General features: G+C 38.9%; 1 protein-coding gene and 1 pseudogene across 3 annotated transcripts; both read right to left on the reverse strand.

Moving 5' to 3' along the window:
* The window catches only part of LOC141438581 (mitochondrial import receptor subunit TOM40 homolog 1-like), a 7,072-nt pseudogene extending 6,496 nt beyond the window's left edge, over nt 1-576 (reverse strand).
* A 1,805-nt stretch (nt 577-2,381) lies between these two features.
* Nucleotides 2,382-13,597, reverse strand: LOC141438769 (uncharacterized). Of its 3 annotated transcripts, none has more exons than XM_074102725.1 (13): nt 13,405-13,597; nt 12,452-12,653; nt 11,475-11,608; nt 10,712-10,754; nt 9,266-9,456; nt 8,492-8,697; nt 7,989-8,111; nt 7,080-7,180; nt 6,534-6,642; nt 5,660-5,758; nt 4,579-4,720; nt 3,395-3,469; nt 2,382-2,737 (listed from the first exon to the last, which is right to left on the reverse strand). In XM_074102725.1, the coding sequence occupies exons 2-13, from the start codon at nt 12,624-12,626 to the stop codon at nt 2,495-2,497; spliced, it is 1,641 nt and encodes a 546-aa protein (XP_073958826.1). In that variant the 5' UTR covers nt 12,627-12,653; nt 13,405-13,597; the 3' UTR covers nt 2,382-2,494. The 3 variants fall into 3 exon arrangements, with proteins under 3 accessions (XP_073958826.1, XP_073958827.1, XP_073958825.1); XM_074102726.1 differs by having other exon boundaries at nt 13,513-13,595; XM_074102724.1 differs by lacking the exon at nt 13,405-13,597 and adding an exon at nt 13,174-13,371.
* Between the last annotated feature and the right edge of the window lie 1,115 nt (nt 13,598-14,712).

The following is a 14,712-nucleotide window of genomic DNA, read 5'->3' on the forward strand; positions in this document are numbered from 1 at the left end:
TTAAAATGCAAACTTGTACTCGTTCTATTTTCTTTGTAATACCATTTCAAGAGTCATAAACTAATTTCAGGCCTAGATATGCTTATTCATTGTATTACAAAAAATCATGATGATGCTACTTGAATTTTAAATAAGGACGTACTTACGATTTGTATGGAGAATCAAGCTTGCTGCGGACTCTTAACGTTATTTTTTTTTTATTGATATGCAAACCCTATTCAATAAAATTAAAGAGTAGACTACGCTGTTTTGTGTAAATTTTTACCAAATATACGGGACGACAGTCTTAAAATCGATATTACCCCCTCTATATCAAATTTGCATCGACATCTATGTTTCTTACATCAAAACGGCGCACAAAATTTGTTCACAGCGCGGTTTTGTGAACCTTTCACTATAGTTTGTTGACGTCCGTGACAGGGGTTGTGTCAAAGTAATATTGATGATTGATGCGCCGCGCGCTTTGTTCCAAACAGCCAGTCTAGTGCCGTAAGGTACTTTTTTTTACGTATATTTGACCGTGATTGACTCCTATCTCCTATTTGGGCTCCACATAAAACCAGCGTTACTGCACATAATGTGCGGCAACACATGCTGAGTGGAGACACTTTTTGGTATCCTGCCGTGTCACCAAGTAACATAGTTTTAGTGCTAGTTCTAGTCTTAGTTTTAGGTGGTACTTATGGAGCCAAAATAAACCTTTCTTTCTATCTCACCTGATGTCAATGCAAATTTGCTATTTTTGTATTATTTATGATCTATCAAATAATCTATGCTAACTAAGGTATACATGACAACTTACCAGGGTTGACAATATTTTTCGCTTTTAATTAATTAATTCAATTTCATTTCGTTCCATTTTTGTGTACTTTGAGCAAAAAACGCAAAAAATATAACGCGAAACAAAAAACGAAGCAGATCTTTGAGTAGGCCGCTTAACTAAAAACATTTCGACGAATTAGTTACTATAAAGCCCAGTTTAGACTCGCTAGAAAAATCCAAGTTGTACGTTGCGGCGCTGATCACTTTAAACTCGTTGGCGTTACGGAATCTCAACGTAAGCAACTTGCATGATTTTTAGACCTAAACCAGGCTTATTGAGGTAGGTTTTGGCAATTTTACAGTATTTCACACAGACATTTACTATGCAGATCAACGATATAGGTAGAGTCATTCACGATGACGCGTGCCGTGGTTCTTATTACAATGTCATTAATGTCTAATTTTGTCAAAATGACGCGTCTTCGTGGATGGCACTAGCTGTATAGTATATTACCTCAAATGACCAAGTTAAATTCAAACACTACCATTATTACAATTTGTCTATAATAAAGTACAACCAGCAGTAGAAGTTGATGAGCGGTTGCGGTGCTCAAAAACGACTCTATTGCCAAGGTAATAAGCTCATTCACTTCTGCTTCTAACTGTACATGTTATATAGTTAATTACATTTCGTCTATTTTATACAATTAGGTACTCGACAATCAAACAATTAAAATTGGTTTTTCGAGTATTTTTGTATTTTTCATTTCAACTCCAAATTTTGTTACAAATTTTGGAACATAGATGCACAGAAAAACCAGAATAAGAGACCAGCGCTGGGAATCGAACCCAGGTCCTCAAAAAAAGTAAAAGTAACAAAAATTTGGAGTTGAAATAAAAAATACTCCAAAAACCAATCTTAAAAAAAATGTGTCATTGATTGGTGTCAAATACTCTTTAACTTTTACCGCCATATCGACATAATTTTCTACGTATTACAATATCTTTTAACCCCTCGTATGTCCTGACACAGATATGTGCCATATTTAAGGCTATTTTTTTTTTAATCAGCAGAATGTGCTAAAAACAGATGAAATTAAACTAGAATTCAGTACTGTTTTCAGTTCCAACATATAAAGGGTTAAATCCGGTGCGTTCGAGAAGAAATAATAAAAATTGTTTTTATTTTGTAAATCTAATAAAAAACTTAGCTAAAAAAAAATTCAAAAGATTAATAGGGTGTATTCCATAAGAGGCCGTATTGTCTATCGCCCGGGGGCTCGCTATCTCTTTCAACAATCACATTCATCTCTTTCTACCCTGCTCACCGTGTGACAGAAAGAAATGAAACGATTGTGATTCCGAGCGTGTTCGACAAGGTCTCAGTAGGGCTACTACGAAATATGTATCGTACCCTCCCTCTCACTCCCGTATTGAGCAATACAAGCAGCGGGACGGCAAGAGACAAACTTCGGTTTTCGAATTTCGTAGTAGCTCCCCCTGGTTCTATTATCTGTAACCAATCATAGACCAGCCTTCAAAGGTCAGATTTACTTAAATGAGTTGCAGAAACTTAACCGAAGTTTCAACGGCGGTAACAAAGGGTCATGACTTGTGAAAGCAGTCTTACGCTTCTACTAGTCGATTTCCATTTTCAGTTCAACAAAATCGAACAACGGCACACTCAACTTGTCCTGCTCGAACATAACGTCCTCTGATATCTCAGCTTCCTTTATCTTCTTTTTCTCTCTCTCTTAGTGCCAGTTAGCACCACAGTCTTTATTTTGTCGCCTTCCAAAAAGTGTACCTCTCTTGGTTTCTTCAGGGCCTTGATTTCAGCTCGCGTCATGTTCAAATGCTTCAGTTGGTGGTGAACTTTGACGTAGGGTTCTGATTTGAAACGAAGCCCGCATTCAGGACAGGGGTAGGTCAAGCCATCATGGCTTTTCATGTGGCGGGCCAGGACGGATTTACTCTGAAAAAAAAAAGAAATTGGGTTTTTTGGAGTCTTTTGTATTTTTATTTCAACTCCAAATTATTTTTGTTACTTTTACGGTCATCCGTGAAATCCAACGAAAATACAAACTGAAACATTGATGCACAGAAAAAGAGACCAGCGCTGCACCGAACCAGTGCTGCGCTGAGCCGAAGGAATGTTGACGTCTCTCGATGAGCTAAACCATAGATGTCGTTAGTGTCGCTGCTTAAGTGACTAAGAAAAAAGCAGGCTGAAATGTGTGGTGCATGGGGACTCCTTGCCCAGTGGTGGTGTAAGGGTATGGCACGCAGCACGGAATGCTGAGGACCTGGGTTCGATTCCCAGCGCTGGTCTCTTTTTTTGGGTTTTTTTCTGTGCGTCCATGTTTCAGTTTGTATTTTCGTTAAAAAAAAGTGATTTATTATAAGTTGCCAGCGACTGGGTGATTACTCGAGCGTTTATTTTATTTGATTTTCGTGGGCACATTTTTGATGTCATGGTAGAAGATTCTGTTGCAGTTTCTAGGTTATCTTGTAGAAGTACAGGACGTTTAAAAAATAATCGAAAATTTAATCAAATTATACATTCATAAAAAAAAATGTGAACACGAATATAAACTTGTACCGGACGTTTTTATCTTTAAAAATAACTCACCGAAAATGCTTTCCCGCAGTGGCAGAAGTGTGTTCTTTCCGGCTCTATCTTCAGATGGTGTAAATTAATGTGATTCTGTATAACAAAAACTATGTTTAATCAAGGCAATAAATAAGCAAATGTCAATATTAAAAGCATATTTAACACGCGAGACTTGAGAGCAAACATATTAAGTTTCATACATCAAAGGGATCCGGGATCACAAGCTTGGTAGTCAGGTCCTCTAAACACTACTATCCGGGCCACCATAATTGCTTAGTTTGAGACTAGGTCAATTGGTGTCAATAATATCCCATGATATTTATTTGTTTTAAGTACATTATAACTGCGTTCGTAACAAGTAGTATAAGTATTACACTATCCTAAACTTAAAATACATAAAATAAAAATAAAAACTAAAACATTTTTTTTTATATAAAGGGGAAAACGAGCATGACATGAGGGGTATCACATGTGCGTTGCCGACCCTTTGAGAGACTGATAGGCTCGTTTTTTTTGTACCGTCCGGAAACAATGTCCCAGGTAGCTGGTTCCATACTTTAGTCGTGCGTGGAAGATATTACTTAAAGACTCAGGCGAGGTCCCGAAGATGCTGGCAGCGTTTCCACTTTGAATAGCCAAGTTAATTCTTTGTCCGAGGAAGTTGCAGCTCTTCGTCCAAGTCAGTGTTTTTCAACCTTTCTCATACCCCTTTAGTATAAAGAAATTATTTCGCGACTCCCCTACCCGTTGTTTTCTTCATTTTAAATACATGAAAAAAAAAAAAAATAGTAACAATATATTAGTTCATATTATTAATTATGCATTCATTCATTCATTCATTATATTATTAATTCATCGGAATTACATTTGAAATTACCACGACTTGCGGTGAAGGAAAAACATTCGTGAGGAAACCTGCACAAAGAAAATTCAATGGTGCGTGTGAAGTCCCAATCCGCACTGGGCGCGTCTATCCAAGCCCCTTTTAGGACCTGTGCCCAGCAGTGGGACGTATATAGCTGGGATGATATTAGTTCACGTTTCATAAAAATATTTTTAAGCTATTATTTTTTCTTTACTGAAGTAGTTTCCCAGCAACTAATAGGGGCTTCGCGACCCCCCTAAGAGCTTCGCGACCCCCCAGGGCTCGCGACTCACAGATTGAAAAAGATTGGTCCTTGTAACAAGTTGGTGGTCGTTACCCTGAGGCGCGTCCTCGTGCGGAACACCTGTCCGCAGCGGCAGGCGTGAGCGGGCGCGCGGCTGCGCGAGTGCGACCACTGGATGTGCGCGCGCACCTCGCCCTTGCTGTAGTACCAGCGCTTGCACTCGTCGCACTGGTACCTGCCGACAATGGGGACACTGGCTCAAGTGGGGTCGGTGCCTTAAATGGGAAGGTGGATTCAATGAGGGCTATCGTTTTGTTGTCCCACTAGATGGCGCACTGTTGCCTGAGGTTTTTAAGTATGGCTTTCAAAGTCTGTTATTACGGGCGTGAAAACAAAGTTTAGATTAAAATCATATTAAATACACCTTAAAACCGTACCATAAAAATATCGAGCATGCCACAGTGTTTCATAGTCCACGTTTTGTTCGGAAAAAAGTGAGGACAAAGGTTTCTGAAAGACAAAAATGTCTCAAACACAGACATTCATTGCCCGGAACGCATATTTGCCATAATTAATTTCAATATTACAAAATATTCACAAAATTTTCTAATTATGAATAAACCCGCGTAGCTCACTCAAAAACTATGAGATTTGACATTTCGGAGACCTCACGCTACACTAGCGCCTCTAGTGGCGAATTCATTCGCGATAGCCCTCATTGGCACGATGATTCAAATGGGACGGTGGATCAATGGCGACGGTGGATTCAATTGACGATGGTTCAAATGGGTCGGTGGTTCAAATGGGGACGGTGGATTAAACAGAGGCAGTGGATCAAATGGAATTGGGACAGTAGATCAAGGTCAAATGGGGACCGTTGATTCAAATAGGGACGGTGGATTATATAGGAGAAGAGGTTTAAATGGGGACTTTGGTTCAAATGGGGACGCTGCATCAAATGGGGATGGTTGATCAAATAGGGTAAGTGGACAGACAGAAACACAGTACAATCTGAAGCCAATAGGGAATATGCAAGCATTTTTATTTGCTCAAATTTCAAATATATCCTTTTGACGAATCGTTTTTTTTTTCTAAATACGAAAATATTCCCTATTCTGCTCTTCCGATACGATAAATGCTATATAGCTTAGGGAAGTACAAGCTCAGTAATTACTTCTTGGTGCGGTCGGAGTGCATCCGCCGGATGTGCAGGCGCAGCAGCGCGGGCGTGGTGCAGGTGCGCGCGCACGACGGGCACTGCGCGTGCGCCGCGCTGCAACAACATTATTACTGTACCATATCATAATCATAACAACGTGTATACTTTCTGTAATATCAGGGAAAACATTGAATCAAAAAGTCGGGGAAAACTCTTTTTTTGTTGCTTTTTTTTAGCATGCGGGTCACCTGGTAAGCAATCACGCAAGACGAGGGGTATCACAGGCCATTTGAAAGACTTATAGGCTCGTTTTTTAAAGATCTCTAAGTTGTATCGCTCCGGGAATGCTGTCCAAAAAGCTGGTTCCATATTTTTGTCGTGCGTGGAATGTTTTGCTCCTCACGCTTTGTTTAATAGTGTTTTTAGGACTAGATCGTTTCCGTGACGTTAATGATGATGAGTTGGCAAAGCTTGTACACCTGCGAGGTGTTGCATCCGGAGACATACCTAACTCACGCTTCTCTCACTCCACTTGGCTAAAAAGCATATTGACTCCAGAGACCTTACTGTCTAAGGGTTTTATCACACTTGAGATTTGCAGGCGAGTTGAAATCGCACGCGACGAAATCGTTACGCGCTCGCGACGAAATCGTTATGCGCTCGCAGCGAACTTGCTGCGCACTCGCCTCGCTTTCAACTCGCCCGCAAATCACAAGTATGATAAGGCCCTAACACACTTGTAATCACAATAGTTCCCACCACTTCTTTGTGTCACACGTTGTAAGACGAGGGTAGAAAAAGATGATGAATTCAAATCATACAAAAAAAACTAATTAGGGATTTTTGATACAATACGGCCTCAGGTTGCTGGCAGCTGGCAGTTACTGACCTGGCGCGACCGCTGTGCTGGTTGCTGATGTGCAAGCGTAAACCGCGTTCGGTGGTGTACTCGGCGCCGCAGTGCGGGCACGGCAGCCCGCGCTCCGTTTGATGCACCACTGTTTGAATAAAAAAATAAAATATACTTCGTATTGTATACAACTCACATGAAAACACGGGAAATTAACAAATAACGTTAACCTTTCAACGACTGACAGGACATAGGAAACAAGAGTACACACTACAATCAAATGATAAAAGGAATGATTTATTTCAATAAATTCAAACAGTGCATTCAAATACACATACACTCCTAAGCTTTTACCTGATATTAGGACGATAAGCGTCATGACTTTTTCAAATTACAGCTTAGAAATCAACATAAATTAACAATTTTAAACATGAAAATATAATCACTTCTTTGAAAAAAACTCGTATCTCTAATCAATACATCAACAAAATTGACCCTTGAATTAATACTCATAAAGTTCACTCAGAAAAATTATCAATTTTAAGGTAAGAGCTTTTTTAAAAGTAGCGACGATATGTGAAATACCTATATGGCGTCGGAGGTGCCCCTTAGACGGAAACTTGCGGGAACACGTGTCGCATATGACAGGCTGCTCGACCACGCGGTGGGTCTCGTCATTGTGGCGTCTGTAGAGACAATAAAACGCTTGTATGGGTATGGTATACAGTGGATCATGCACGGGAATCGTTACTTAGCCATTACGTAACGCGATCCATTGCGCACTTGGTATGTTATTAAAGCGCTCGGTTGTTTTATGCGATAAACGCTAACGCAATACGTTTGACGAACATCTAATCTAACCAATCACAATCCACGCAATCTAACTACCAAACATGCGTTTGCCGCTGCGCTCACCGCATAAGACAATGTTTGGTACGGTACATCGGAAATACAATTCAATTAAATTTAAATTTTATTGCATTACACAAACTGAAACATAGACGCACAGAAAACCAGAAAAAGAGACCAGCGCTGGGAATCGAACCCAGGTGCTATACCGCTACACCACAATTGGACAGGAGGAGTACAGACACAAATTTCTCCTATGCACCACATATCTCAGCTTGTTTGTTTCTTATTTAGTCACTTAAGCATCGACACTAACGACATCTATGCTTTAGCTCTCATCGAGAAACTTTCAGCACCCCATCGGAACGGAAGAGATGTCGCTATTAAGAAATCAAATTAAGATTGGTTTCTGGAGTATTTTTGTATTTTTTATTTCAACTCCAAATTTTGTTCCCCCTACTCGGAAATTCGTTGAGGTCCACTCGTTGTCAACGCGCCATCCGTCGACAACGAGTGAACGCCGAAAGTCGAGGCGGCGCTGGTCGGGTGCCTGCTGTAACCTTTATAGCATAAGACAACCGAACGCTTAACCGTTAATGGTTAGTCGGTTACATTTAGCCCCATCTCCGTACGTCGCACCCGTACCTGTGGTGGGAGCGCAACGCGGCCTTGTCGTGGAAGACCCGGCCGCAGTCGGGCGCGGGGCACGAGTGACGCTCGCTCTTAACGTGCTGCTGTGCCACGTGCTTCTTGAGGTACGCTGGCCGTCTGCCAACAATGGATTTGACTAAAGGTTCTAGAACACTATCAAATTTTGATTGAAACTTTTACGAAGTGTTTTATTAAAAAAAGGTTTTGTATCGATATGAAACTAGATATATGTTAGAGGTGTATACTATTTTGACCCTTGTTATCATGTCAAGTAAGTATTATTTGATATGCACTTGTCTACTTAGTGCTTTGGTTTCAATATATATATTCAATATATATAATATGCTTGGCATAATTATTAAAAAATATTAATTTGATTTAAACATATTATATTGTTATGCCAAATGAGCTATGCGAATTCATAGTATATAAATGAATGGTATGCAAATTAGGGGGCACCCTTATGGCAGTCCACCAGCACTAGTACTAGTACTAACTTGAAGCCCTTCCCGCAATGCGGGCAGGTGAAAGCCAGCCTCGTGTGGTAGGTCATGACGTGGCTGGCAGCGGTCTCCTTGTCCTTGTGCAGCTTGCGGCAGCGCGTGCAGCGGTAGCGCCGGTGGTGGCGCAGGCGGTGGCGGTACAGTATGTCCGCGCTCTTGGACCGGCAGTGGCATATGTCGCACACGTGCGAGCCCGCCTCCTGGAAATTGGGTTGCGTTTTTGGGACAAGAGCATAAAATGACCCGTCAAATTCATATAGCCACCCGAGCCGTTACGGCGAGGGTGTATAGACACGTCTAGGGGAAAATGGGTTTAATGCTCGACGCTACATTGATTCTACTTTTCACTTCGATGGCGAGGAAATGAAATAGCAACAGTGGAAACAATTGTTCACTTACTATGTACCTTTTATTGTTTATGCATTAGTATATCATTATAGTTTTTAATTTTATCGGTCTATTTCGATTGCTTTGGTTGACATTTAGTTTTATATATTTAAAAAATTATTAAAAAAAATGTACGAACTTCTTAGACGAAGATTTTAATTTATGGACGAGCATAAAAAGTAATTTTATGTCGCCTAGATCTAGCATAAATACGAACTTTATGGGCATGAGAAGTGAAAAAGATCTTAAAATGAAAGTAATTCATATAATTGTAATGTCAACAAAACTGAACCTTGATGTAATGTCTATAAAGTTCACTCATAAAAATATCTATTTTGAGCTACGAGTTTTTTTTTAAATAGTGACGATATGACGGCTTACCGGCGAGTGGCTCTTCATATGCATGACATAGGCATTCTCCAGCACGAACCCGAGCGCGCAGTGGCGGCAGGTGTGGCGCATGTGTTGGCGGCTCTGCCAGCACTCGCGGAACTCCTCCAGGCGCTCCTCCTCCGTTATGGTCACCACCTCTATGTGCTTTGTCACGTCTTCCGAGTATAGGTTTTCCTGCTCTAAAACGTATAAAGTTATTCATCAGTCATCCATCATTGAACGCCGGCTATTGCTTACAGTTTGATTAATTTTTTTTTTTATTCGACTGGATGGCAAACGAGCAAGTGGGTCACCTGGTGGTAAGAGATTACCACCGCCCATAGACACATTTGTATGACGTCAAAGTTGAAAATTGACTGAAGGCACGCCCATCTGTCAAGTGTTAACTCCAAGTAATCTTACTGTACCTCGTGGGACCTAACTTTTCTTAACAGACTTTTTTACTAACGCCCTAGACGTGGTTACCAGCTTTTTCTTTTTTCAATGTACTTTATGAAGTAAATTCAGCCGTTATTCTTAGCGTTAAATTGGTCCTTTATAAAGTACGCGAGGGCCCACTAGGATATACCTGTGATTTCTTTTCTGTACTGCTTACTATGTGTGTATTGGTGTTCAACTAAGAACCATTGTATTGTATTCTATCATTTTGTCAACTGGATAGCCCAGTGGTTAGAGGTATTGATTATGAAGCTTGAGGTCCCGGGTTCAAACCCCAGTCAGGGCAGATATTTGTAATTGTATCAAAAATACTAATGTTTGTTCTCGGATGTTTAAAACGTATTTCAGTAAGTTTATCCATTGCTTAGTTCCCATAACACAAGCTTTTTACTCGACTACGGCAAAGCCAAAGGAAGAGTAATGATTTTTCTTTAGGACTAGGTCAATTTTACTTGGTATTTATTATCATCATCATCTCTGCCTAAGTAAGCCAAAGTGCAGGCTTCTCAGTATGAGAGGGCTTGCGCCGTAGTTCTCGCGCGAACCCGTGCAGGCTGGGAACTTCACACATCAATTAATTTCGTCACCAGTGTGTAAGTATACTCACATTTGCCTTCACAGTAAATCATATGGTAAATTTCAAATGTAATTTCTCACATGAATTTATTTATTTATTTGGGAAACAAACAGCACATATGAAACAGTTGAATATAAATATAACTTAGCTGATACATAAGCCAAAGCGGTTTCCACTTATAAAGAAATAACATTTTTCGTTGCTCAGCGAGCGTACATTACAAGTAATAGGAATGCAAAACAAATTTTTAAGCAAATTGACAAAACAAACAATTAAAGTAACAGTTTTGAAAAATTTACAGGTGCGAGCCTGGATTTGAACCCACGATGCTCTGCTTGAGAGGCAAACTACTAGGCCACCACTGCTTTTTATACACTCAGACCTCAGATTTAATTGATTAATGAAATAGAAAAACTTACTTTTTGCTTTAGTTGTATAGGTTTTCTTCACATGTTCTTTCATCTGGAACAAATAACTTGATGGATTATTTACTAGATTTTATCTCACTAGGATAACCTATGGAAACTTATCCACTTTCCAGGATAAAAAGTCTCTTATTTCTGCCTCCTGGTCATGGTCAACTATTCTAAATTCGGATGACATCTGGCAGCCATTTAATTTAATTTATTTCAATTTGATACAGCAATTTTTTTGTAAATGGACTTTAATCGTCATTTTGAGAACCTAAATATAAAATTAAGATTGTTTTTTTGGAATCTTTTTGTATTTTTTATTTCAATTCCAAATTTTTACTTTTACGGTCATCCCGTAAAACCTAAATTGAAAATACAAACTGAAATATAGATGCACAGAAAAACCAGAAAAATAAGACCATAGACCATATGCATAGGGGAAATTCGTGTCTGTACCGTTGACCAGCAGTGGTGTAGCGGTATAGCACGTGGTACGGAATACCGAGGACCTGGGTTCGATTCCCAGTGCATCTATATTTCAGTTTGTATTTTCAACCTATATATAACCTTTTGTATGAAAATAAATAATGTTTCCCAATTCACAGTCTTCAAATGTCTTGTACTGTCATAGGCAAGTAACAAATTTGCTAACTTGTTATTTAGTTTACCTATTTTAGTACATGGAAATGGATCCATGTAAAGTGACATATAATTCAATGAATTACACAAGAAGTTATACTAGTTCTATTGATGTCTCTGTCTCTCATACCTTTTTCTTCTTTTTCTTGGGGGCATAGTCTTCATCTGACTCACTCTGGGTCCTCCGTTTATATTTTCTAGGCGACGGCTTATATGACGTCTTCACTGGTCTATAAGACGAAGGCTTTGCATGTGGTTCTTCATCTGTTAGTAGAGTTCAAAATTAAAAAAGAATGTGAAGAATGAGGGCATTTTAAAAGGATCATAGTGTTTTGAACAACCACCGTGAACCACTACCGTGAGAATCATCTCTCGGATTACGTCCCTGTAACGGAAACCTGTTGAGCTAAACTCAATTTTAGACACAAGTTATCTCGGTTTACTTCACAATCATAATGTTTGTTAATTTATAGCCTCTGCCTACCCCAGCGGAATATACTAATAATACTAAACGTTTTTTATTCAGAATGAAAAAAGATGAATCATTTTTCTTCATTGTGAATTAATTCCTCAGTAATTCAGTTAATCAATTATATAGCAGTATAGGGCATTTAAATTGATAATGAAAATCTAGGGCCAGTTTTAATGATGCCATCTCTGTCTATTTGAACAAAATGAACAAAGACACATCAAAGATATCTCTCACATGCGAGTGTCGAAACATGGTGTTGGGGTCTGTGGGCAATAAAACTAAATGGGCCCCCCCCAGCTTTAAACGTTGCTGTTAGGCCGCTTGTAGAAGTCTGTTTTTTGCGGTGTCATATGGCTTTGTCGTTGGACAAGTGTCAGGTGCATGTACACACATTCCTTGTAAACCATACAACGTCCAGCAAAAAAAATGGTCCATTATCTGGTGCAAAGAACGGATGTCTACACTCAAGTGTTAAGCATATTTCAGCCTGCTCTAGAACTTAATCAGGAGAACTTATGGACATTTGGAGGCCCCCGTGACTGGAGTCCCGGGGCAGGCTGCCTTTTCCTGTCTACTGTTAGTCTGCAACTGTGGCAGTTTAAGAATCAACTTTAAATATGAAAAAGGTGACTTACCACTCTCATAATAACTGGGCTCAATTTTTACGGTGACATTTTCTATTTCTGGAATGTAGTCAGGATCAGGGCTATCAGGCTCGTCCGGAGGTTCAATCTTAACATCCACATTACACTCAATGTATTCACTCTTTATGTCAACAAACAGTGGGTTTTCCTCATCTTTGGCAGCCATTTTTTATAATTATGGTATTCTTGAGAACTAAAATATAATGTGAACTATGTTGATACATAAAAATATAGATGTACTGAATAATGTTTTGTCATAGTATTTTGTCGGAAAAGACCGAATTTATCTTGATTTCTCAACAGCTTAGTGAAGTTTACTGAAGCAAATTAGAAAAGCAAGATAAATCCGAACATCTGACAAAATATGATGGAAAAACTTTATTCAATAGATATCTGTAACCAGCTTGGAATCAACTCAGACAATGGCAGCTTGGAACTATAGTAAAAAACATCGTAATCGAAACCGACGCGATGTCGCCATAGACAGATGAACACACAAGTCTTCAAAATATTTCAACTGTCCAGATTTTCGTGGTTAACTGTATTGGTACGTTATGATTTGTCGCCACATTTTTGAATAAATACTTATTGAATTAGCAATCACGCATAAAATATTCAAGTCCAGATTAGCTGACCCATCATTATTTTCACTTATAATTCAAGTAATGGCTTTTAAATAGGTAATAAAGAAGCTAATAGACAATTTGTATTACCAATTCACATCATCAGAAACCACAATTGTATGTAATTAAAACTTTACAGTCGTATGTCCGTTTCTCTATTCACATCAACCTTACGAACAATCGTCCAGATTTCGTTTGACAAATGAAGTGTCAGTCAATCGATTTGAACTGCGCGCAGGTTCTTGGCCAAGAGGCTTTAGCAAAATCAATATCAAAAGTAGGGATTTTTTAACTTTTTTTTCGTAAGTACTTAGTACTTACTTTACGTTTTCTTTTTATTGTAAAAATGCAATGTATCAAGAACACAATATCTCAAATACCGTGTTCGGGTATTATAGTAGATTTTATAGTGACATCCATTTTGCCTACTTTTTATTTTGTTTAATTGTGTTCACCCGATAAAGCCGAAGAAAGCGGACGAAGCGGACGACGGACGAAATCTTTTTTTTTTATAATTTTGACAGTTCCAGATGCCATCTTCAATGCTCTCCATGTTTGCCATTTTTTTTGCCGTCAAATAACCACAGAAACGAACGAACGAAACGTTGAGCGGGAAATTTTAAACATATCTTGGAGAGAAAACAAAAGGGTTTTTAAAATAATAGTAGATTGTACAACAAGACGATAAAATGAGCCATTTTCCTCGAAGACGTTCATATAGCCACCCGAGCCGGTACGGCGAGGGTGGATAGATACTTCGAGGGGAAAAGGGTTTAGTTGCTTCGACTTCGACGGCGAGGAACTGAAATAAATAGCAACAGTGGAAACAATCGTTCAGTTTTTATGTATCTTTTATTATTTATACATTACTATATAATCATACATTTTTAACCGACTTCAAAAAAGGAGGACGTTCACAATTCGAGTGTTTTTTTTGTATGTTCGTTACGCGAAAACTCCGACAATTGTGGGCCGAATCTCAAAATTCTTTTTTAGTTCTAAAGGTCATACTTCCGAGGTGGTCCCATTGACACCAAGTCAGGATCTGATGATGGGATCTTAGAGAAATCGAGGGCAACCTTCGAATTTTTAAAGCACACCTATAGCGATTTTGGCATTTTCAACATCAAATCAAGTATTTACATTCCGAAAGTATCATTTGGTGAACTGGACCCTGATAAAGAAGACCGTAGGTACCGGTACTCTGTTATAAAATTATCTAACTATGCTGTGTTTGAGCTTAATGAATCGTTGCTAGATGCTCTTTGGCTACAAATCACTAAAAACTATGAAAAAAAAATTAACAAAAAATGGAACGGACTTTTAATAATTTATATTATTATAAAACTAAAAATTAATCAACATTTTTTTTTAATAAATATTGAACCGGCTTCAAAAACCTTGAAAACAATTTTCTACTAGTTTGAAGTCGGTACCTCAGCACGCGCCAGCAGGAGTGATTGAAGCCCAATTATACTTATAGTATGTAGGTGAGGTAGACGACTATAGTTTCACTCCTGATGGCTCGTGCTGAGGCACCAAACTAGTAGAAAATTGTTACTGACATTTTTATACTTATGTATATATGTAGAAACTTATTCATTCTTTGTGACTGTGGTCTTAGACGAA

The sequence above is a fragment of the Choristoneura fumiferana genome, chromosome 19 (genome assembly GCF_025370935.1).
Source record: "Choristoneura fumiferana chromosome 19, NRCan_CFum_1, whole genome shotgun sequence".
NCBI lineage: Eukaryota > Metazoa > Arthropoda > Insecta > Lepidoptera > Tortricidae > Choristoneura > Choristoneura fumiferana.